The 22,762-nt window shown below is 55.1% G+C and overlaps 1 protein-coding gene across 4 annotated transcripts in view; it reads right to left on the bottom strand.

The window, feature by feature from the left end:
* Positions 1-22,762, bottom strand: part of LOC143666875 (mitotic spindle assembly checkpoint protein MAD1-like) — a 90,090-nt gene that overhangs the window by 53,658 nt on the left and 13,670 nt on the right. For all 4 annotated transcript variants that reach the window (XM_077140433.1, XM_077140432.1, XM_077140435.1 and 1 more), the window contains exons 5-9: positions 21,602-21,726; positions 20,880-20,961; positions 19,472-19,602; positions 19,203-19,317; positions 16,469-16,530 (exon numbers count right to left, since the gene is read on the bottom strand). In XM_077140433.1, the coding sequence (XP_076996548.1) occupies positions 16,469-16,530; positions 19,203-19,317; positions 19,472-19,602; positions 20,880-20,961; positions 21,602-21,726 (515 nt within the window). The remainder of the gene's footprint in view (positions 1-16,468; positions 16,531-19,202; positions 19,318-19,471; positions 19,603-20,879; positions 20,962-21,601; positions 21,727-22,762) is intronic.

Below are 22,762 nucleotides of genomic sequence, written 5' to 3' on the forward strand. Positions count from 1 at the left end.
GTGACTAAGTATCTTCACATACACTCATAAACAATTCCTATCAGTTCAAAAGCAGACAAACAGCAGAGCTCTGAAAAATGAAATGGGGTGGAAGCCTGCCCCTCCCTGCCTGTGGGAGGACTGTTTGGTTCCATGAAACCAAAGAGTCATTTTCACATAATAAAAAATTAATTGCTAATCTTCTAACTCAGCCAACTCCGTGAACAAGATAGTATTGTGTTGCTGCCTCAGAAGCTAAACGCTTCCTCTCCCAAGTAATTACTGCTTTCACTCTACCTTGCAGAAAACCTCCTCCCACCAACAAGCAAATCCGAGAACCTGCCAGGAGGTGCTCAGCTCCAAGCAAAGGCAGGTGGGTCCGCCCTCCAGCAGCCTGGCAGGCTCTTCTTGCCAACGTCCGGCTGGGAGCCAGGATGTCTAAACGAGATGCTATCAGCTGATGGGCTCCATGCCCACCATGTGCCGAGTTCCACAGAAGCAGGATGGGTGGGAAGCTTCCAAAGAAGCCTTGGAGTACCAGCATCAGGCTGACCAGCTCAGAGACCCACAATCCAGCTGCATGGCCCCAGGGAGCAAGCCAGATGGACAAAGGTGAGAGGGCAGAGCCCGCCACACTCCAGGACAGCCAAGCAATCCAGCGAGGGCCCACAGACTCCTGGGATGGCCTTGGTCCAGTCAGCCTGCTCTCAGAAGGTAACAGCCAGCCCATGCCCACCTACACAGCTTCTGAGGGCAAAGGAGACGCTGAGAACAGATAGGCTCTGGAAGCAGTGCAGCAGCTCGCTGATAACAGCCCTAGCGGTCCCCAAAGTTAAGACCCTCTTCAGAAGAGGGACTGTCTTCAAACAAATCCACTCTGGAGTCTCCTATAATCCACCTATTTCCAGACCAAAGAAAACACCTGGCCTTCTTTCCTATCAGCATTATTCAAACTCAGCAAAGACACAGCCGAGCCTTGTCTCCAACTACATTAGATCCTCCTGGAATATCTTTCAACTTACCACATCTGCAGAGGCTGCCACTTCATCTTCACGGTTTAAAATGTCTGGCTTCCCGCCACAGGACAGAGACTGGTTTTTGCTCAGTCCTGTACCCCCAGGGCCAGCCCAACGCCTGGCGAACGGCAGTCCTCATAAATGTCCCAAGAATGAATACATGCGCGATGTAATAAATGTGGTCGTGGAGCCCATGACCCGTGGTTCTGCAGTCAGAGGGAACAGGCACTCACCTGGAGGCGGCACAGGCCGGGAAAGTCTGGCCGTGAGCACCAGACGCCTTCAGAGGTCAAGGACCCAAGCCAGGGCCCCTCACTCACCGGGAGATAAGCCCTCAGCTCAACTCCACTGCGGCCCCTCTGTCACGGAGCCCATGACCCACAACTGTAAGCCTCCCGCATCTGAAAGTAGGAAGGCAGCTGCCCTCCCCGCACCGCAGGGGTTGTGAACTGGCAGTGAGTGGGCCGGCCACAGGGGACTTTCAGAAGGCAGGGTCTGAGCTGGCGCCCAGGCAGCATTCTCTCAGAGAGTCCGAGGGAAGAAAGGCCCTGGGAGAAAGCGCTCTCTGCCACACACACTGAGTATGTTAGTTCCGCTCAGAACCAGGGTTCCCTATCACCTGCAGCAAAGAGTCCAACTTCTCCAACATGACCCATCACCTCCAGAATCTGCTCCCGGCCCCGGTCCCTGGCTCCTGCCACACCCCAGGCCTGCCAGCCAGATCCAGTGGGAACGACAGGCCATTCTGAGTGCCGGCCTCTCTGGCCTCTACCTGGAGCCTCCTCCTGGGCTTTCAGACTGCGGTCAGCAACTAACCCATTTGCGCATGCCTCCATCACGGCCCTCGCTGGGCCACTGGTTACTGTCAAATATTTGGTCTGCTGGATCTGAGATCACGGAAAACAAATACCCCACTAGAGGGAAGGAGGCAGAGGGTCCCATGCACACCTGGCATCTCCCAGGGGACTGGCAGAATCTCCTGGCCTGGACCCATGCTTTCCACCTCTTCCTTTCCTCTGTTAGAGGTCGTAGAGGTTGAACCTCCATCTGTAGGGTTTACTCCCACAGGCTGGGGGCCTTGTGCCTTGTTCTCGCCCCCACACTACAGCGCCAACAAGCCTGGAAGTCTTGGGGAAGGACATCTGCATCCCCAGTTCCTGCACACGGCCTGACCCAGCATAAGTGCTCGACACGCTCACAGGTGAACAAAAGGAGGAAAGGAGAATCAATACGAGACACAGGACACGAGAAAGAAGGCAGAGCTCACTACCAGACCCCAGCTCACATGCCAGCCGTCACTGAGGACAGACAGGAGGCCTCGATTTCCTGACTTCGCCCTCACAAGGTGTGACGTGTAAGGGGCCCATCGTGCACAGCCGGAGATAGACACTTACAGGTGTCTGGTCCCTGGCCCCTCTAGAGACCAGAGGCCAACTTTACCTGCAACAGCGGAAGCAGTCGCAGTGAGAAGTGCTCTTTCTTGCACAGCCACCACTCAGACCCGCTTACACAACTCACAGGGCACAGAGGACAACTCTGAAGAGCACTGGATCTGGGCTTTTAGTTTGTTAGGGGGTGTGGTACAGTTAGGTCGAGCTCCCAGAAGCCGTACAGGAAGAGGCTCCCTCAGGGCCTGAGGTCTGGCTGCCAGCAGGAGGCCGAGGCTCCTCCCTTGCCCTCTTCTCCTCCCTTGCCCTCTTCTCCTCCCTTGCCCTCTTCTCCTCCCTTGCGCACAGTCCCAAAAGGCTCGTCTCAATGCCACAAAGACTTCCAGGCTTGTTGGCGCTGTAGTGTGGGGGCGAGAACAAGGCACAAGGCCCCCAGCCTGTGGGAGTAAACCCTACAGATGGAGGTTCAACCTCTACGACCTCTAACAGAGGAAAGGAAGAGGTGGAAAGCATGGGTCCAGGCCAGGAGATTCTGCCAGTCCCCTGGGAGATGCCAGGTGTGCATGGGACCCTCTGCCTCCTTCCCTCTAGTGGGGTATCCTAGCTGCCTCCTGTGGTAGAAGCTAGGCCGGCAACCCTCAGGCCCCACAGGCATCTGGACAAATACCCGCCAGCAGCTCAGAAAACTCATCATTTAATCAAGAGCACCCAGGAGCTGTGTGCTCAGAGCTGAGGTCAGTGCTTTCAAAATTACCATAGCAAACTAAGTGGTTTCAGGTGTTTGCTAGGTACACGGAAATTCACTAGGGTCTCATCATGTCCCTCTCAGTTTTCAAAACATGAGTCTTCACAAATGTCACTGCTATGCCCCAGCCGCAAGCTTCCCGCAGCCTGCTCACGCCCCAGCCCCCCAGCCCTGCCCACTCCACCAGCCCCGAAAGCAGAGGGGGAGCAGGGCCAGGGGCCCCTACCCAGACAGGGCACAGCACCCCACTGGAGAAGACGCTGGGCCCTGCTGCCAGGGCCTGAGGCTCCTCTGTCCCTGGGGTCGTCCACCGATGAGGAGACGGGCCCGGCTAGTGCTGACGCCTGTGAAGCGTCAACCGCTCCTCCATCTGCCTTGCGCTGTGACCTGGCTGAGAAGGCCTCCCTCCTGTGACAAAATGAGGATGCCAAAGCCCAGAGAGGACCCCCCCAAGGCCTGGCAGCTCCACAGGAAATGCTCTTGCTGCAGCGCCTTCAGCTCCCAGGCCCCGCAGCTCTCCCCAAACGGTGCAGCTCCTCGAGACCAGGGCCAGCTCTCCCTCCTCCCAGGCCAGAAGCACTCCGGGTGTGTGGGCTGCTCCCGGCCCGGCCCGGAGCGCAGGGCAGCCAGGCAGCAGGGCCCACGCACTGGGCTTCCAAAAGCCTCAGGAGACGGAGAGGCAAGTGCAGGAAGAGGGGAAGAAGCTGCAAGCAACTTCTTTTCAGGCTCAGTAGACACTGCAGGGAAAGCTGCTGCCTGTGCCCACAGGCTCGAGGTCAGCAAGGCTCTGCCCTTCTGCCACCACCCCATCCCCCTCCACACCACTCCTTGTGATCAGTACTTCTTACCCTTTCCTTTTTGGTAAATTTTACCTTTAAAAAACTGTCTAAAACGTTAACTAGGCAACACTGACAAACGGATGTATGTGTAGCCCAGATCCCCGTCAGGTTCCTCCCTGGGCAGCCCTCTCCTGTCCCCGCCCCGGGAAGCTCCCCACACCACCCCTGGCAATCACATTTCTGGTATTTTCTCTTTGCCTTAGATTAGTTTTCTCTGTTTTAAAACAATTTTTCTCTTTTTTTAAGTTTTCTTTCTTCCATTCTTCAGTCAGCTCTCAAATGAAATACTGTTTATGGAAGGCTCTCCGAAGCCCAAGCAGGCCCCCCCTCAGGCGTTCTAAAGCATCACCTGGACCCCACACGTCACCCACTTTTACTGACGTGCACTTCCCAGCAGGGCCCCCACCGCAGTATGGGGGCCGCCCATCCCCACCCTGCCCGCACCCCATAGACACCCCACAGGCACCCTGCCCGCACCCTGCCCACAGACCCAACATCTGTGCTCCCCGCAAGCCACGGCGCTGCTGGGTAACGGGCTTGTCCTCGTTGCGCAGATGCCACCATGGAAGGAACCAGGACTCCCTCTCCCCGTAGGCTGCAAGGAAATTCAGGACCGACACACAGCCAGTGCAGGCAGGGTATGAAGAGGCCCTGCAGCCTCAGTTCTCATGCTTGTTGTAGACCTGGCTTCATCTTAACATATCACCCCCCTTCTCCCTCACCTCTCACTATGCAAGCACATGTATGTGTTTGTGTGCACAGAAGCACGCACAGGTACATTTTTGTACCCTTATTATATTATCTTGAGTTCTTTCTCGAATGCGAAAGGGTAAAAATAACAAACAGGAATTCAGTGCTCTCCAGGTAGTGTCCTCCATAAAGGAACATGGGGAAACTATTTCCAAGCATCTGTTTTGCACAAACATCGTTTTGTACCATGTGGCCTCACCTGCTTTATGACTTAGGGTGGGAAAAGGAAGGAACGTCCGTGTCGCGTCCACCCCACGAAGCCTCCCTCCCCAGTCCGAGTCCACCACGGCCTGGGACAAAGAAGAACCAGCAGGGAGCTGGCCAGTCCCGCAGAGGGGCAGATGCCTTTGCTGGTTTTCTCCAAGAGCCTCCTTTGCTCCCACCAGCCAGGCAAGCTCTCCCCAGGTCCGGACCAAGCAGACCGACCCTCCAAGCACACAAAACCGCCACTTGAGCAACCAGCCTAGAGTAATGAGAGCCAGCCTTCCCCAATGCCCGATGCCCAAGCAGCTGAGAGCTGTGTGTGTGCATTCCTTCCATCTGGGCCTGAGCACCTGGCTGTGCACAGAGGCATGTGCTGACTGAGGGCCTATCAGACGCACCGGTGGGCCACATCCCCCAGCCTGCAAGCCAGAGGCAGTCCAGAAGACAAGCGCCTCTCCCCCTGACACAGAGGTCTCTCCTTCTACACTTCGGGACTCTCCCTGACAGGCCAGGCTAGGCCATGTGCTTCGGGCCCCATCTAGAGTCACTAGCCCAGGCCCTCTGGCTAACTCTGGTGGCCACACAGATAGCCTGCAGGCACGGGGACACCTGAACTGACAAGGCCAGATGACGTCCCTGCCACAGTTCCAAGGTGGGTGGAGGGTTCGTCCAGGAGACTGCCCGCTCCCTGCCCCGTACCAGCTCAGTCCAACCTCACCACCACCCGGACAGACTCTCCTGCTCGCTGGAGACTCTTCACCCGGAAAACCTGATTCATTCTGAAAACATTTCCAAAGTTGGGAGACTTAACCCCAAAGGAAACACATGATGAAAAAGGTCTTGGTACAGCCTCGGCCTCTTCTAGATACGTTCTCTGGGCTTTCAGTCTCGGTTTTTTGTTTTTACTATTACATGTATGATTTTTTCCCAAGAAAGCAGTTTGTGACTTCAATGTCAGCAGAACACTACACATCCCACGCTTTAACAAAGCGACCGTCGGCTGCCACACCCCCTTACGCACGTCACACTTCAGCTGTCAGGAGCAAGGCTCCCAGACGTCAATGGCGGCCCTCACGCCCACGGTGGCCAGGCCTGCAGAACCTCCACTCACCACACTGCCATGGGCCTTGCGCATGGCAGGACACTCCGTAACGGCTACAGTGCAGGCTGTTAGGGTGTGGTGACAATTTCTTAAGATCATTCTAGAGTATTCTGTCATACGGACACTCCTGGTGTCATACTCCTGAATTAGCGATCTCCCACTCCCATCCACCACAGACAGCACTGAGAAGGGAGACGGGGCTAGTGCAGGGGGGGTACATGGGAGCAGTGACCACCCAACGGGATCCTGAGCCCCAGCCATGGGGTCCACCTGCCGGCTCCAGCCAGGCTCTTCCCCGCAAGACCACACAGCAGCCGTCTACCCACTGAGCTTATCCAGGGGCAATGCGTACGACAGAGCCCAGGCGCCACCGCTGCCCATTCCAGTAGGGGCAGTGCCCAGTGCCTGGCCCCTGGCCACAGCATCATCGTCACAGCTGGCGTGGAGGCCGGCAGTCGGCCCACACACCTGGAGCCTGACCTCAGCACAGGGCACAACATCTCCACAGCCCTCAGATCCCTTGTGGCCAGTATGCTCTGCAGGACCAGGGACTGTTCTCCCCCACAGGCAGCCCTAGAAAAGCAGAGCACGGGAGTCTGCTCAGACCACCCCACTCCTCAGATCTCTCTGCTAGGTTCCAGAATCCCAAGACCAAAGCCTTTTCCCATCAGCCTGCCACCTTTGCCAGACGCCTCGACGTGGCTGTGCTCAGAGACACAGGACAGGAAAGGAGCCCCAAGGAGGTCCTGCAGGAGGCAGAGGTTCATGAGAACCGCACCATTCATGTCTCCCCTCACCCCCTCCCAAAGTGCACCCTGCACGGCAGAGGGGAAGGAAGGGCGAGGGATCAAAAGTAAGGACCCCCATTCAACCTCCAGTCACACCCAAACGCTGACACAGAAAACTCCAACCATCGGGAGGCCGCTGTTCCCTCCCCCCACCAGCGCCATTCCCAAAGGAGGGGCTCGGGGAGAGTGGGGCACAAGCACAGACCGAAGGCCCCTTCACTGAATGCCCACCCGGATATAGGGGCACCTGCTTTGAGAACGAGGGCCCAGCAGATCAGAGCCAGGATGATACCCACTCCAACACAATGCTGGTGGCAGGGAGAGACGGGCCACACGGAGAGACGGGCCACACAGAGACTGGTAACCCAGGGAGAGACGGGCCACACGGAGACTGGTAACCCAGGGAGAGACGGGCCACACGGAGAGAGATGGACCACCCAGGGAGAGAGACTGGCCACCCAGGGAGACAGGCCACCTGGAGAGAGATGGACCACCCAGGGAGAGAGACGGCCACCCAGGGAGAGACGGGCCACACGGAGAGAGATGGACCATCCAGGGAGAGAGACTGGCCACCCAGGGAGATGGGCCACCTGGAGAGAGATAGACCACCCAGGGAGAGAGACTGGCCACCCAGGGAGACGGGCTACCTGGAGAGAGATGGACCACCCAGGGAGAGAGAGACGCCACCTGGAGAGAGATAGACCACCCAGGGAGAGAGACGGCCACCCAGGGAGACGGGCTACCTGGAGAGAGATGGACCATCCAGGGAGAGAGACACGCCACCTGGAGAGAGATAGACCACCCAGGGAGAGAGACGGCCACCCAGGGAGACGGGCCACATGGGGAGAGACAGGCCACTCAGGGAGAGACGGGCCATCCGGGAAGAGACAGACCATCCAGGGAGAGAGAGGCCACGTGGACAGTGGGTGTCACCTGGGCCACATGGACAACAGGCATCGCCCGGGCCGTGTGGTCAGTGAACATCGCCCAGGCCGCATGGACAGAGGGCGTCACCCGGGCCGCGTGGACAGTGGGTGTCACCAGGCCACAGGCAGCTCAGGGTAAGGCTGGACAGGCCATGCTGTGTGCCTCCACACCAACATTCAGAGCTGATAGTTGGAAACCCAGACCTACATGCCAGACTAAAAACCTCAGTGCTGGATAAAACCCATGGCAGGGAGGGGACCCAGCAGGCGCCCCACACCAGGACTGAGCCTTCCTGCCTCCCCCTCAGCTCACACTGGCTTCACCGCTGGGCCAAAGCCCGACTCGTACACTTCCTGTCATGAGGCTGCTGCGGCCCCTCCTCCCTTGCAGTTTCCAGGACCTGCGGCCTCTCTCGGATACAGTCCCACCCTGCCTGGTGACAGAGGGTCCTGCAAGCTCCTGACCACAGAGCAGGTCCTCAGCAAGCACCTGCTGGGTCGGAACAACCCCTCACCTGGCCGCCTCTTCACTCGCTCCAGTAACACCCTGGGACCTACCTCGGTCTGACTCCTCCAAACCCTTTTACCACCTGGCTTTAGATTTCATTTTAATCGACGTGAGAGGAGGCACAGGAGCAGAAGTGCCACATCTAGAGGGATCCAAGCTAGATGCAGAGCAAAGAGTGTTGCCTTCACAGCCTGTGCTTCGCCTAGGCAGGGTCCAGAGGTGATGAGCTCACATGCCCAACCCATGCTGTCCTAAGGTCCACGGCCACGGCACCTGCTCTGAGCGCAAGGCATTCCCAGACTGAGGTCTCTGAGAGTCGCCCGGCCTGCTCAAGCTAAAACGGATCAGCCTGTCGGGGAAGCTGTGCCCTCCACACCTTACTGCCCAAAGCTACCTCTACCAGCAGGCAGCGGCCAGGGAATGTTTCTACAAACACATCTGCAACTTCCCAAGGAGAACCAGAGAAGGGAGCTGTTTCCCTCTGAGCCCTAGACAGGGTTGTATGGAAAAGAACAACAGATGTCAGGAAGCAATCTGCTGCACTTGTTTTCTCATTCCCGCTGGGCCATGACAGCTGACTAGCACGGGGGTCTCGGCTTAGCAGCCAAGCAGCCAGGACGCCCTGCCCGTAAACCACAATTAACCGTAAAATGCAATGGCACAAAAACAAAGCTGTCATGGCCACTATGCTGACTCTCCCATTAATCAGAGGTCTATTAAATGCCTACTATATGCTGTGCACAGGGGCGCTAAATACGCTCCTGCTCTCATTTCACAAATCTCAAGATTGAAAGGGTAACCAGGAAGGAAACAAACACGGTTTCCAAGACAGAAAGAAACCAGAGATGGGGCCACAGGATCAAGCGATGTTCACAGGGCAGGAGTGAGCGCCCAGCAGCCATGGCTTCCACTGCTGAGGACGAACCTGGAGCGCCATCAATTAGTGCAGACATCGTCCACTTCTGTGCGAAGGAAGCTTAGCGTCTGTGACTCCTCGGCTCTGGGAAACATCTCAACCTAAACAGTCACATGTTGCTCAATGCCCCCTCCCCAAAAAGAGAATGAGCAGAGACCAGTGACCTCAGCATGCAAGGCCAGCAGGCCACACTCACCACCAGTCTCCCAAAGGGAGGACATTTTCTCCTCCCTCCCTCCTTCTCACCACTGAGGAAACCAACCAAGACAAGTACGGCAAGAATGCCGATGTCTGACAGCTCCTCTCCAAGCACCGTGTTTCTCACACTGACCGACAAGTGCCTGGGTAAGAAAGTGTCCAGCATGACTCCCAGGGGTGTGAACCTTCCTGGCAACATGGGACAGAAATCCTAGAATGAGCTGGGACTCAGCATCAAGGGATTGAGAAAACCTTCTTGACCAAAAGGGGGGAGGAGAAAAATGAGACAAAATAAAGTGTCAATAGCTGAGAGATTCCAAACAGAGTCGAGAGGTTATCCTGGAAGTTATGCTTACGCATTAAACTGATACCACCTTGTTATTCAAGATGTAATGGAGAGGCTGGAGGGAACTGCCTGAAAATGTAGAGCTGTGTTCCAGTAGCCATGTTCCTTGAAGATGACTGTATAATGATAAAGCTTTCACAATGTGACAGTGTGATTGTGCAAACCTTGTGTCTGATGTTCCTTTTATCTACCTTATCAACAGACGAGTAAAACATATGGAATAAAAATAAATAGGGGGAACAAATATTAAAACAAATTTAAGATTAAAATGCTAGTGATCAATGAAAGAAACGGGTAAAGGGTATGGTATGTATAAATTTTTTTCTGTTGTCTTTTTATTTCTTTTTCTGAATTGATGCAAATGTTCTAAGGAACAATCATGATGATGAATGCAACTATGTGATGATATTGTGAATTATTGATTATATATGTAGAACAAAATGAAAGTGTCCAGGCTACTCAGTCAGCTTCTTTCTTAGAAGGAACTTATGCACTCGCCCTCACTGGCTTTCTAATTGGCCTCACGTGCCAGGGGAACTGAGATCCAAGAACTGTCCTCGGGCCACCAACACCTGCTGTTGGGGAAACGTCCAGGTCAGCGATTGTAGGGAGCACTGTGACTCAGCAGTTTCAGGCAGGCATGGCTGCCAGGCCTGAGCCGGCCAGCACCACACACCTCCCGGTCTCCACCACAGCAGCACCCTGTGCACCCCCTCTTCTGCACCCACAAATCTACATCCACACTGGCAGGTACTGGGCCCACCCAGCCTGACCTGAAACAAGGCCAAATTCAAACACAAAAGGAACAGGGGAAGGAGCCAAACAGTATAGGTATCTTTGCCGTGAGTAAATCACTTCCGCTATGAAACAGAAGCTTGGCTACAATGGGTTTCAACACTCATTCCATTCCAATTTAATAAGGTTCTCCCTCAATATGAATTGCTAAATAAAACCTTCAAAAGGCCAAACCCCAGGAGATTCCCGCACTCCTCCACATAAACAGGCCTGGTCTCTGGATACAGGGCTCTGCTCTGAAGCTCTGCCAACACCTCAGAAGGCAGACTGCCCAAATTAAGCGCCATGATAGGAATGTAAAGTAGTACATTCTATGGAGGACAACTGGGCGAGAGCCATCAGTTTCAAAGGCACATACAATTCTAAAAATACATCCAACAAATACAATGCTGCATACTGAAAAAAAAAAAAGGAACCCTAAATGCCCATCAACCAGGGACTACTTAAGTCAATCAAAGTTCTCATACTACCAAATATCGTGTGGCTCTTTCATGTAATTCATAGAGCTATATGTGCTGGTGCTAAATTACTGTCAAAAGTTACATAAAAAAAGCAAGGTATAAAACAATACTTAAAGAGCTGGCATGGACACCCAAGACTTCTAAAAAAATATGTGCAAGAGACGCATCGACTGCTGCTGGGACAGGTAGGATGGGAGAGGACAGTGCCTGCAGGGCCCCTATGCGGATGGTGCCACAGCCCGGCCCAGGTGAGGTCACGTGGGTGAGGAGAGAAGGGGAGGGACAAAGGCTACTTCGCTCTTCACAAGAGCCCTCCTGCAGAGACCGCGGGGACCACATGCTCTTGGCGCTCTGTGTGGTTCTGGTCTAAGTGCATCATGTCCCCTGCCCTGTGCAGCCCACAGCAGACCTCACAGGGTGCATGGCCCACAGCACACAAAGGCTCCGAGGCCCAAAGGCCCAGCAAACCGACCAGTGGCCCTGGGCTGGGGCCGGAGGGGTCTGCCCAAGACGCTCAGGCAGTCCACAGCCTCTGGCCAGCTCAGGGGAGGGGCACCTCCCCAAAACGAGGGCTGGTATTAAAAGACACCACCACTTACTCCTCACTTCAGGCCGAATCACCTCCAAGGCCTTTCTCGTCCCCTCACGCCCAAGCACAAACTTGGATGAGAGGTCCTTTATCACAGTCGTGAGGGAGGTAGAGTCTGTATGCAACACAAGACCCGTCTTCAGGGAAAAGCTGGATGAATCATGACCCACGTGCCTCAGGCAAGTCACCCAGCACCCACAGGCCCCCTGTACCCTCTGCAGAGTCAGGCAGACCCCACCCCACTCTCAAGCAACCATTAATCTGCCTTCAGTCACTACAGGTTAGTTCTACCTTTTCTAAAATTTCAAACAAATGGAATCACACAGCGTGAACTCTGGAGTTTGGCTTCTTTAAAACAGCACTTTCCTCCCCTTACTGCTGAGCAATCTGCTGCGTGGATGCACATTCTCGGGTCCATTCACCTGCTGATGGACCTTCTGGTCACTGCCATTTGTTGGCGATGACAGAGCATCACGGATGTGTCGTGGCGAGGTCAGAGCTCCTCGTCTCTCCTGGACGAATGTCTCGGAGTGGAAGTGCTGGACTGCAGCTCTAGAAGAAACCGCCTCTTTCCACTGCCCCCAGCCAGGTCCGAGCACCTGGGGCTCCGCATCTTCGCCAGCACACATCAGGGCAATCGTCCTCATTTCACACTCCAGGGGGCAGGTGATGGCTCTTTGCTGTGGCCTTAACCAGCACAACCCGACTAACGCCGCCAGACATCTCTTCACGTCCCTATTAACCATTCATGTAACTGCTCCTCTAAAATGCCTGACAAAGTCTCTTGTCCATGGTTTACTCTGGCTATCTTCTCCCAGGTGACTCATAAGAACACTTTATCTGCTCTGGACACAAATCCCAAGTCATGTGTACACACCGCCAACATTTCACCTAGACCGGACTTGCCTTTTCATTTTCGCAACTGCATCCCTTAGAGAGTGAAAACTTAATTTCAATGAAATCCAACATCAATTTTCTTCTCTTATTATGTTCATGCTTTCTTTGTCCTAAGAAACCTTTGCTAGAAGTTTTAGCATTTGTGTTTCAGTCTGTGATCCATGTTGAGTTAAATTTTGCATCAGGTGTTAAGATTCACACTTTGTCCAGAGAGCTATTCAGTTGTTTCGGCTCCATTTGGGGAAAAGACTACTTTTTCCCATTAACTACCCTGATGCCTTAGACAACCCACTTTAACTCCAGCAGACCCAGATGGTTGCTGCAAAGGCAGCAAACTGTTACAGAGGTACTGCAGAGACTGAGCCCCACACAGATCTGGCATGAGCTGGGGGAATTCTCCCACAGTCTCCAGGTGGCTGTGGCCAGTCTCCGCTTCCAGAGAGACTTAGAACATGTCAGAGACAGCAATTCCCACTGTTCACACTCGCCACAGGTCGATGCTCAGTGGTGCCCATCACAGTAAGGGGGAGGGCAATGGGCCCCCTGCCATGCCAGCCTCCCCTCTGCTCATGGGGCAGTATGGCCTCAAGTCAAAGGCTTGTCCCCTCAGGTTTGCCTTGACCAGCCCACACCAGCCAACTCACCCCTCCACCTCTCAGATAAAACAAATCCCAAGCTGGGAAGACGGTGGCCACTGTACTGTGTGAAACATGGACCTGTCTCTCCGAGCGTTGGGCCAGACCACTGGTATTCAATGTCTGCTGGCCGGGGACCCTCAGAGGATCTGAGAGAAGATACAACCCCTGTGCACAGAGGAGAGCCAGGTGCTCATGGACCCCCAGAGTCCAACACACGGTAGGCAGGAATGGCCCCAAGAGACCACAGACCCCTTGCCCTCCCTGTCCAGCCAAATCCCCATTCAACAAGGAAGTCCCACAGAGAAGAGCAGTGGGTTGGGAAGAGCCAAATTCCATGGGGAGCCCCAGCCGCAGCTTGGGGGGAGCCGGGGGGATGGGAGGGCAGTGCCAGCTAGTGTTGACAGCTGACAGAAACCCAGAGATGCCAACACAGCCAGACACCAAGTCAGGGTCAGTCACCACAGGCCCCAAATGAGGGCCACAGTCCTTAAGGCCATGCAGCGTCCGAGCCCACGAGCCACAGGCAAAACAGCCCCCCATTCACAGGGCTGTAGGGGGGTGGAATCCCAGCAAAACCACAGGAGATTTTTGTGCACACATGCAAATGCGCATTCTGGGTGGAAGCGTCTGTGACTTTCATCAGTCTCAGAGATCCAGGACTCCAGTAGTGAAAAGTCAGTATTCTAGGAAAAGCCCTTCCACTCACAGACGTGAGGACTGAGGCAGGCAAAAAAAGACGGGGAAGCTAGACCCACACGGGAGCAGTCACACTGGGGCCAGAACAGGTGTCCAGCTACCCACAGGTGACCCCAGGGTCTGAGACAACCCACACGGGCCCCTGCCAGCATTAGCCCTTCCAGGCGGTCAGGTGGCTCCATCCTGGGTGCACCCCAAGCAGACTGCACCCTCCAAGCACCCAGTGGCACTGTAAGGCAGCATCACCCCCTAAAGCTCTCTCCTTGTCTACAGGGCCCCAGTGAAGGGCGCCCATTTCGCCCACTGTTCTGGTGACCCCAGGTTACAGCAATGGGGATCCCAACTTTTCACTGCTTCCTCTATCACTTCTCCCCATTTCCTACCACTATACTCAATTTCATTAAACATGGGTTTTGCCAAGTAATCATCCCTGCTCAGAAAACGCTAACAAATTGCCCAAAACCTAGCAAAAATAAACTAAAGGGCAAACTCCCCCCATGGTTTCAAGGTTATCCAGCCCTTAGAGACACTGAGCCAGTGGAGCAAGGGTTCAGCCCAGGACCAACATTTGACCAGGCCCTCCGGGTGATTTTGAGGGCGAAGGTCACCACAAAGCCCAGCACAGGCGCCGCGTGAGGACAAGCCCCCCAAAACATACTCAACGCCTGCCTCCGGGGGCCCACATTCTGCCGGGAGAGCTGAGGTTTCCAGTGCAGCCCCTGAGCAGGCCCAGACATAAGAGACTCTAAAAAAGCCCATGAGGAAGACTGGCTGCACAGGGGGGTCCAGTACCGCGGGAGCCTACGGAAACCAGGGAGTTTCAGCCAGGGAGGGAGCATGGCTCCACTCGACCTTCTAGAAACCCGCCTTCTGGTCGCCCAAAAGGACACCTACACTGCTCCGCAATTCAGAGCCCTGACCGAGCACACAGCCTTGCGTGGTCTCCACGGGCAGTCGGGGCAGAGGAGGGCCAGCCCGGGGCCCACAGGTTCTGCTGCTTAGAGGAACAGAGCCAAGAGCCGCGACCTCTGCCCCCCAGCCTGCCTTCCTCGAAGAGGACCCCATGCCCCACAAATGCCCCCATCAGCTGGCAGAGGCATGAGCAGCCCCACCTCTAACAGAGCTCTGGACCAGTCCTGCCCCTCCCTTACGCAGTCCATGGCCCACTCAGGGAAGGCTCAGCCAACCCCAGGACTCTGCCTGGGCACATGTCTACCAGCTTTCTAGAGTGCAGCCCTGCTCAAGGAAGTCTTCAGGTCTGGAAATGGAGCAAACAGGCTCAAGTACTTTCGTGTCACCTTTCCAAAGGTGCCAGCCGGCTGGGCCCCACCTCTGCTTGGCTGAAGGCTGGTGCTCTGCGGCAGACACTGGGCCTGGAGAGGTTTCAGCAGGGCCGGCCCATCAGGCACAAGTTGCCTCTATCTCCCGCACGAGAAAGAAGTCATGGAGGTTTCCAATCAGACTGGTGTCCCTGAGAAAGGAGGGAGGCTCTCCACTAGTCAATAAGTCCAGAGAGCAGCAGGAAGCACAGAACACTTAGGCCCCGCTGGGGACAGCCCAACAGGAGTCGGGTTTTGCAGGTGAGTTCAAGAGGAAGCCGCAGCTGTTTTGCCCTTTGTGACTTCGCAGAGCAAACAGAAAATGAAGGGGCGTTTTCAAGTGTCAGGGAGCTGAAGCCAGCAATGCCGATGGGAACAGGAGGTAATTCCAGAGCCCGCAGTCAGGTGGCATAATTATAGGACAACTCTTTAAGAAAGGTTGCCAATCTTGGCCCGGCTACAAAGAGCAGCAGGAACAACAATCAAGAACTGAAGGTCTTAAAATCACAAAAGCAAAGAGAAAACAAGAGCCTCTGGGAAGACCATAGGCCCTGCGCCCCCAGGCTCGTGACTAAGCCAGAAAGGTCAACCCTCCCTCCTTGAGACCTGGAGAACAGGGAGACACAGCCACAGCAGCAGGGACAGCGGGCGGGCCAAGAGAGAGGGGCTGCTGCCCAACTGCTAGAGACCAACGAGCAGCAGTCTCAAGAGGACGTGGGCAGCAGAACTGTAAGACTGGCAGGGGGACAGCAGGATTGGTCACAGAAGGCAGAGGGACTGCCCACAGGGACAGTGGAAATGGCCACAGGAGCAGCAGGAAGCCACCGCCCTGCCCATCCCACAGTTCAGAGGACCAAGGTCCAGGCCCTGCCCCTCGGGCCCAGGCCAGGGCAGGCCATCCAGCAGCTCCACGCAGCGGCCTCAAGCTGTATTGGTAACCCTCCCTTCCAGGCAATCGGGGGGCAGACCAGTTGAGACGTGGTTTCAGAGACAATAATCCTTCATGATGTTTTTTTTAAATCCTAAAAACTCAGTTCATCTTCACTCTTACAATCACCTAAAAAGAACGATTTCCCCCAAAAGCAATTACTTCCTCACAATACTAAAAAAAAGCGCTTAAACAAAGTCCAACAATGCAGGGCAACCAATTACCAACTCCCACTCTGCCGCAAATATTCTTGTTTTAAGTGAAGATGGTAAGACTGGCTGCACTGCCCTCCTGCTGTCAAAGTACCTCATTAAACATGATGGTGTGTGGCAGAAGCTTCCCCGCCAACAGCCGACAGGACTCAGAGGTGAAAGCCCACGTTCCAGCCCTCCATGGGGGCAAAAGGGGAGCCACGTGAAGCCCTGGGTCCTGCCACCTACCCAATGTTCAAGCCCGAAGTCTGGTCCAGCTTCTCCCAGCTCTGCAGCTTCTCCAGCAGCTTCTGAGAAGAGAAAGAGGCAGAAGGGTCATGCAGTGCCCCCACTGCCTCCCACACGAGGATCTCGTGAACCCCTCTCACCCTTCGCGTCCTTGTCCACCACTCTCTCTACCACGTGGCCATCAGGTCATTTCAGCTGCTCTATGCCTCACAGGCCCCAGCCCCAACCAAGCATGAACCTAGCAGGCACGAAGGGCGCAAGGAACACCAGCTTTTGGATGTCCCACACAAGCTTAAGCCCCAGAGCAGGCCCGAAGCCCAAGGTCCCACTCCTCTCCTTCCTTCTTCAGGGGCTCCTCAGATCCAGAGAGGTTAAGTAGCTCGCCCAAGGGCACACAGCTAGCGGGTCTGACACCAGGCCCGTAGTTTCAGAACTCCTCAGATCCAGAGAGGTTAAGTACCTCGCCCAAGGGCACACAGCTAGCGGGTCTGACACCAGGCCCGTAGTTTCAGAACTCCTCAGATCCAGAGAGGTTAAGTACCTCGCCCAAGGGCACACAGCTAGCGGGTCTGACACCAGGCCCGTAGTTTCAGAACTCCTCAGATCCAGAGAGGTTAAGTACCTCGCCCAAGGGCACACAGCTAGCGGGTCTGAAACCAGGCCCGTAGTTTCAGAACTCCTCAGATCCAGAGAGGTTAAGTACCTCGCCCAAGGGCACACAGCTAGCGGGTCTGAAACCAGGCCGTAGTTTCAGAACTCCTCAGATCCAGAGAGGTTAAGTACCTCGCCCAAGGGCACACAGCTAGCGGGTCTGAAACCAGGCCCGTAGTTTCAGAACTCCTCAGATCCAGAGAGGTTAAGTAGCTCGCCCAAGGGCACACAGCTAGCGGTTTGAAACCAGGCCCGTAGTTTCAGAACTCCTCAGATCCAGAGAGGTTAAGTAGCTCGCCCAAGGGCACACAGCTAGCGGGTCTGACACCAGGCCCGTAGTTTCAGAAGCACCCTGGCTCTCCACCACCAGGCTGTCCTGTGCAGTGGAAGGAAGATATGGCCCGAGTGAAACGCCGCCCAGGAGACACCTAGATGAAGCCGAAAACAGATGTAAATCCAAGTAGGAGCAACAAACACAGCCCCGCTCTGGGCCTCACCAATAGCTGGCTGTGGACAAGCCACAGAGGCGTCCCAGATAGGGCTTCTGAGGTCTAAGATGGGACCTCAAACCTGGCCCAGCCCCTTCCCACAGGGCACTGGGACACTCAGATGACATCAAGATGGGAAAGAACTTGGTCAGCCAAAAAGCCCCATGAGAGAGAAACAGTTATTTCCGCTGGACTCTGCGCCCCTGAAGGGCAGAGGCAGGCATCGCCCCGTGAAGGCCCGAGAGCAGGCCTGGGCCACAGCAGAGCTCAGCCATCGCACCCAGGCAGAGGCAGCCTAGGGGCCAACTCCAGTGCGTGGATGGCTGGTGGTGCCTTCGGCTCTTTTTTTTTTTTTTTTGCAGGGCTGGAGGTTGGGCAGGAGGCACCAAGCAAAGCCAATTTAAAAAACAACTATGGCTACAGAAAAAACAGCTTAGCTCCAGAGCTATCCTTCCAGACTACATTTCTACATGAACCAGCAAGCACCAGCTCTCACTCCTACGACAAAATCTCGAGCTAGAGCTTCTCTCCAGTCCGCTCCCCAGCTCAGTTGGTCTGACGCTCTGTAAATGACACACCTTCATGTGGTTCAGACAGTGGGAAACGCAGACGTGAAGGGCCTCAATCAGTGGGGCAGCTGACCCAAAGCAAAAATCGGTGAAGCGGTAACTTGAACACACCTTCCAGCCTTCAGAAACTGCTGAGACAATGGGAACCTGCTTTTGGCAAACCCACAGGTGAACGTGGCCAGGGAAGAGCCAGGTGGTAGAAAGGCCAGGACCAGGAGGCCTTAATTTTGCCCACCGTGAACCAGAAACCGGCCATGTCCGGGCAAGACTAGCTTCTCTGACCCTCAGCCTCCTGCATCCATCACTGACATCCTCAGGCTACTTCTATGGCATCGTCCCACAAAATGCCACCTGTGAACCCCAACAACAGACGCAGTGACCAGAAATTTAGCACAGGTGTGTTTTCATTTCAGCAGCAGGCATAAGGTGCCATTTCTTCTCTGCCTAGCCATCTGTATCCAAGTTTTCCTGCTACCACTTAACAAACCACACCACACATGGCTTAGACACCCCACAGCTTTTACTTCCAGCTGGAGGTCAGAAGTCTCACCTGGCTAAAAGGCAGGTGTCAGCGTGCCTGCGGTCCTTTCTGGAGGCTTCCAGCTTCTAGCAGCCTCCCGCATTTCTTGGCTGGCAGCTGCTTCCTCCAACTTTGAAGCCAGCAACCACAGGGTGAGTCTTTGTCTCGACACCTCGCACCACACTGGCCTCCTCTCCCGCCTCCTCTTGCACCTCTAACGACCTCTGGTTCCGCTGGGCCCACCCAGACAATCCTGGGCAATCGCCCCACCTCAAGGATCTTAACTCTACCTGCACACGCAGTTTCCCTTTGCACGAACAATAATATATCCACAGCCTGGCAATCAGTGCACGGATGTCTTTCTGATCATTACAGCACCACGGCAGCAGTCACATCTTAAGTGACCAGCCAGAACACACGACTGAAACACCCAGGGCCCCCACAAAGCAGGGGCAGGCAGAGGACGAGCCGCCGTGGCCACGCACCCCTCTCGGGGCCACCCTTACCTCCCTCTCCAGCTCCAAGTTAACAAGACTCTCCTGCATCTTCTCCTGGCGTCCCAGCTTCCTCTGGAGCCCGTCCAGCTCCTCCTTCAAAAGCCCATTGGTCTCTCGCATTTCCCTGCAGGGCCAGGAAAGAAAGTCATACCCAAAGCCATGTGTCCCAGGGCACGCGTGGTGCAGCCCGATCCCCAGACCCTAAGGACCCTCACGCTCAGACGGCAGGAGGCCCGGGTTTAGCAGAGCCACCAGGCCTCGGCCGCGTCCCTCCTCACCGGAGGTGCACATTCTCCTCCCTCAGCTGCTTCAGCTCCCGCTCCATCTTGGGGAACCGCACCAGCTCAGACTTCATGCTCTTCACAATCGCAGCATCCTGCTCTTGTAGGGACAGCTTCTGTTCCAAATCCTGATTGAGTCCAAGGACCGAGAGGGAAAGGCACAGAAACCAAGAGTTTCCTCCAACAACGAGCTAAGTGACCCAGATTCCCAGCATTCTTCCTCGCCCAAGCCCACTCCCACACCCGCCCCTCCAGGAAGCATTCCCTAGCTGTGCTTGGGGGCCTGTGCGCTGTACTCCATGCTGTCCTATGAGGGCCTGCACGGCTGCACTCCACTACGAAAGCACCTCAAGGACAGGAAGCCATCCCACATCGGCAGAGGCTCCCTGAATCTAGGGAAGTAAAATGCCCCACTCTTCATGTGCCAGCGCTGAGCTTCTGTCCTTGAGCAGTAGCCGTGTAACAACTGCCTTCCCCAATAATGAGGGCAGCTGGCCTCCGCTAGAGAAACTGGCTGACAGGCAAAGAACCTGGCTGCCAGGAGAGTCTGACGAAGCCCGAGCCAGTCCGTTGGTCAACAGACAGTGCTGGAGGCCAGTCACAGGCCATATCCTGGCCCAGCCCCAGTGCCGAGGGATGCTCTGCCGGAAGAAAGCTCACAGCCTGGTGGAGAAGGCAGACATCAGACTGCATGATGCGTGCCAAGGACTGCCAAGGAAGGCCGAGAGGCCTGGGGGGTGAGGCACGGATCGAAGCAGGGGGCCTGGGGGACACTGACAGATGAGCACTCCAGCCTGAAAGGAGAGCACAAGCCAAGCCCAGGGGCGAGGGGGCCTAGGTGGTCTGAGGACCCAAAAGGCCCAGCAGAACTGGACAGAAGAGGGGGCACAATGGCTCACAGGGGCAATGAGCAGCTCGGTCCCACCAATTGTGGCCAGGACTTGGAGTTCATTTTAAAGGTCACAGGACCATCAAAGGGATCTGAGTCCCCATCCCTGGCAATCTCCTCCTGCAAGGAGGCCACCAAACACGATGTCCAGTCAGACTGGCCTGGCTAGGAGTCCCAGTGTGGCTGTACACAGGCCTCAGTGCACATGTCCCAGCAGCCCCAGCCTCTTCTGTCCTCGGCTCAGCCCTCATGGGGCCACACTCCGCTGACTCTGTTGTCCACCTGCTGTCTGCCCTCCCCCCCCGGGAGGTGAGCCACGTCCGTCACAGTGACTACGGCGCCCCAGCCCCGCACAGTGCCTGCTGCTCAGAGGCCCCACCACGTCACGGTGACGGTGCCAACAAGGCCCTGCTGCGCCCCAAGCCCCTCCCGGCACAGAAGCACCTCAATGCCCAGCACATGGAGGCCCGGGAGGTCTACAAGACACACACCTGGGGCCAGGCCTCGGCAGCTCACCTTAATCTTCTGCTCCTGCTCTGCCCTCACTTCCTGGCTGTCCTGGAGTTCCAGGATTTTCTGATTCGCTTCCTGCCATTTTCTATTAAAAGAAAAGTACGTGGTCAGAAATCCAGAGACTCCCTGGCCCAGGACCTCCCCAGCAAACCCCGTCACCCACACGTACCCCCACAGGCCTGGACCAGCCCCACCCGTCTTCCCATCCTGAGAGGAAAGGCAGGCCCAGGTCGTCTGCAAGGTGCCACCTTCACTTCCCTCCCTTCCCCACAGCTGCTCGCGTCCTGGGCCTCCACCGGCCCTGCGCTGGGCCCACGGCTGCTCCTCAGAGGGACAAGCATCCCAGGTCCAGCCCTCACTTGGGCTGCCTCGCTGAGCTACTCCGCTTGGCTGGCAGCCAGAGCTCCCTTCCTGAGACCACAGTGCCAACGCCACCACCGTCTACCATGTCGGAGTCACATGGCTAGGAGAGCCCCAAGGCCCCCGTACGCCTCCTCCTCCGCCACCTCCTCCTCCCCTTTCCCCCCCTCCTCCTTCCGTTAGGCCATCCCATGTGTGTCATTTTCTGACCTCACTAGCAAACACTCGGTGCTCAGCACAGCCCACCCATCGCCTCCCTCACAGCACAGGCCGAGCTCACCTCAGGAGGGGCCGGCATAACCCTGCACACGGCCCATGGCCCCGAGCCGAGCCTCCCGCCTACCCCAGCCCCCAACCCCACCTACGTGTGCTGCAAGTCCAGCTGCTCCTTCAGCCCTTGCTTCTCAGATTCCAGACACTTCACCTGCATCTCCTGGTTCATGACACTCCACTGCAGCTCCGAGATTTGCCCCTTTAACACACTGATGGTCTGAAAGCAAAGATAGGACAGAAAGGACCCCTTGCCAGCTGCCGTGGCCTGCACACACAAGGGAAAGGACTGTGCTGGTCTGAAAGGATGCATGTCCCCTAGAAAAGCCATGTTTTAATCTAAATTCCATTTTGTAAAGGCAGAATAAACCCTATTCAGCATCGTATGTTTGAATTTGTAATTACATCATCTCCCTGGAGATGTAACCCAATCAAGAATGGTTGCTAACAAGCAAACTCACCACCCTCCCCCTGTCTACATGGAACATGACTCCCAGGGGTGTGGACCTTCCTGGCAACGTGGGACAGAAATATTAAAATGAGCTGGGACTCAGCACCAAGGGATTGAGAAAACCTTCTACACAAAAAGGGGGAAGAGTGAAATGAGACAAAGTGCCAATGGCTGAGAGATTCCAAACACAGTCGAGAGGTTATCCTGGAGGTTATTCTTACGCATTAAGTAGATATCACTTTGTTAGTCAAGATGTAGTGGAGAGGCTGGAGGGAACTGCCTGAAAATGTAGAGCTGTGTTCCAGCAGCCATGTTTCTTGAAGATGATTGTATAATGATAAAGCTTTCACAATGTGACTGTGTGATTGTGAAAACCTTGTGTCTGATGCTCCTTTTATCTACCTTATCAACAGAAGAGTAAAAAAAATGTAATAAAAATAAATAATAGGGGGAACAAATGTTAAAATAAATTCAGATTGAAATGCTAGTGATCAATGAAAGGGAGGGGTCAATGAAAATGTATGGTATGTATGAATTTTTTTCTGTTGTCTTTTTATTTCTTTTTCTGAATAGACGCAAATGTTCCAAGAAATGATCATGATGATGAATATGCAACTATGTAAAGATATTGTGAATTACTGATTATATATGTAGAACAGAATGATCAAAAGTTAAGAACATTTGCGCTTGTTGGTGTTTTTTGGTATTTAAAAAAAAAATTTTAAAATTGAAAAAAAAGAATGGTTGTTAAGCTGGATTAGGGGAGATGTGTCTCCACCCATTTGGGTGGGTCTTGATTGGTTTA

The sequence above is a fragment of the Tamandua tetradactyla genome, chromosome 23, assembly GCF_023851605.1.
Source record: "Tamandua tetradactyla isolate mTamTet1 chromosome 23, mTamTet1.pri, whole genome shotgun sequence".
NCBI lineage: Eukaryota > Metazoa > Chordata > Mammalia > Pilosa > Myrmecophagidae > Tamandua > Tamandua tetradactyla.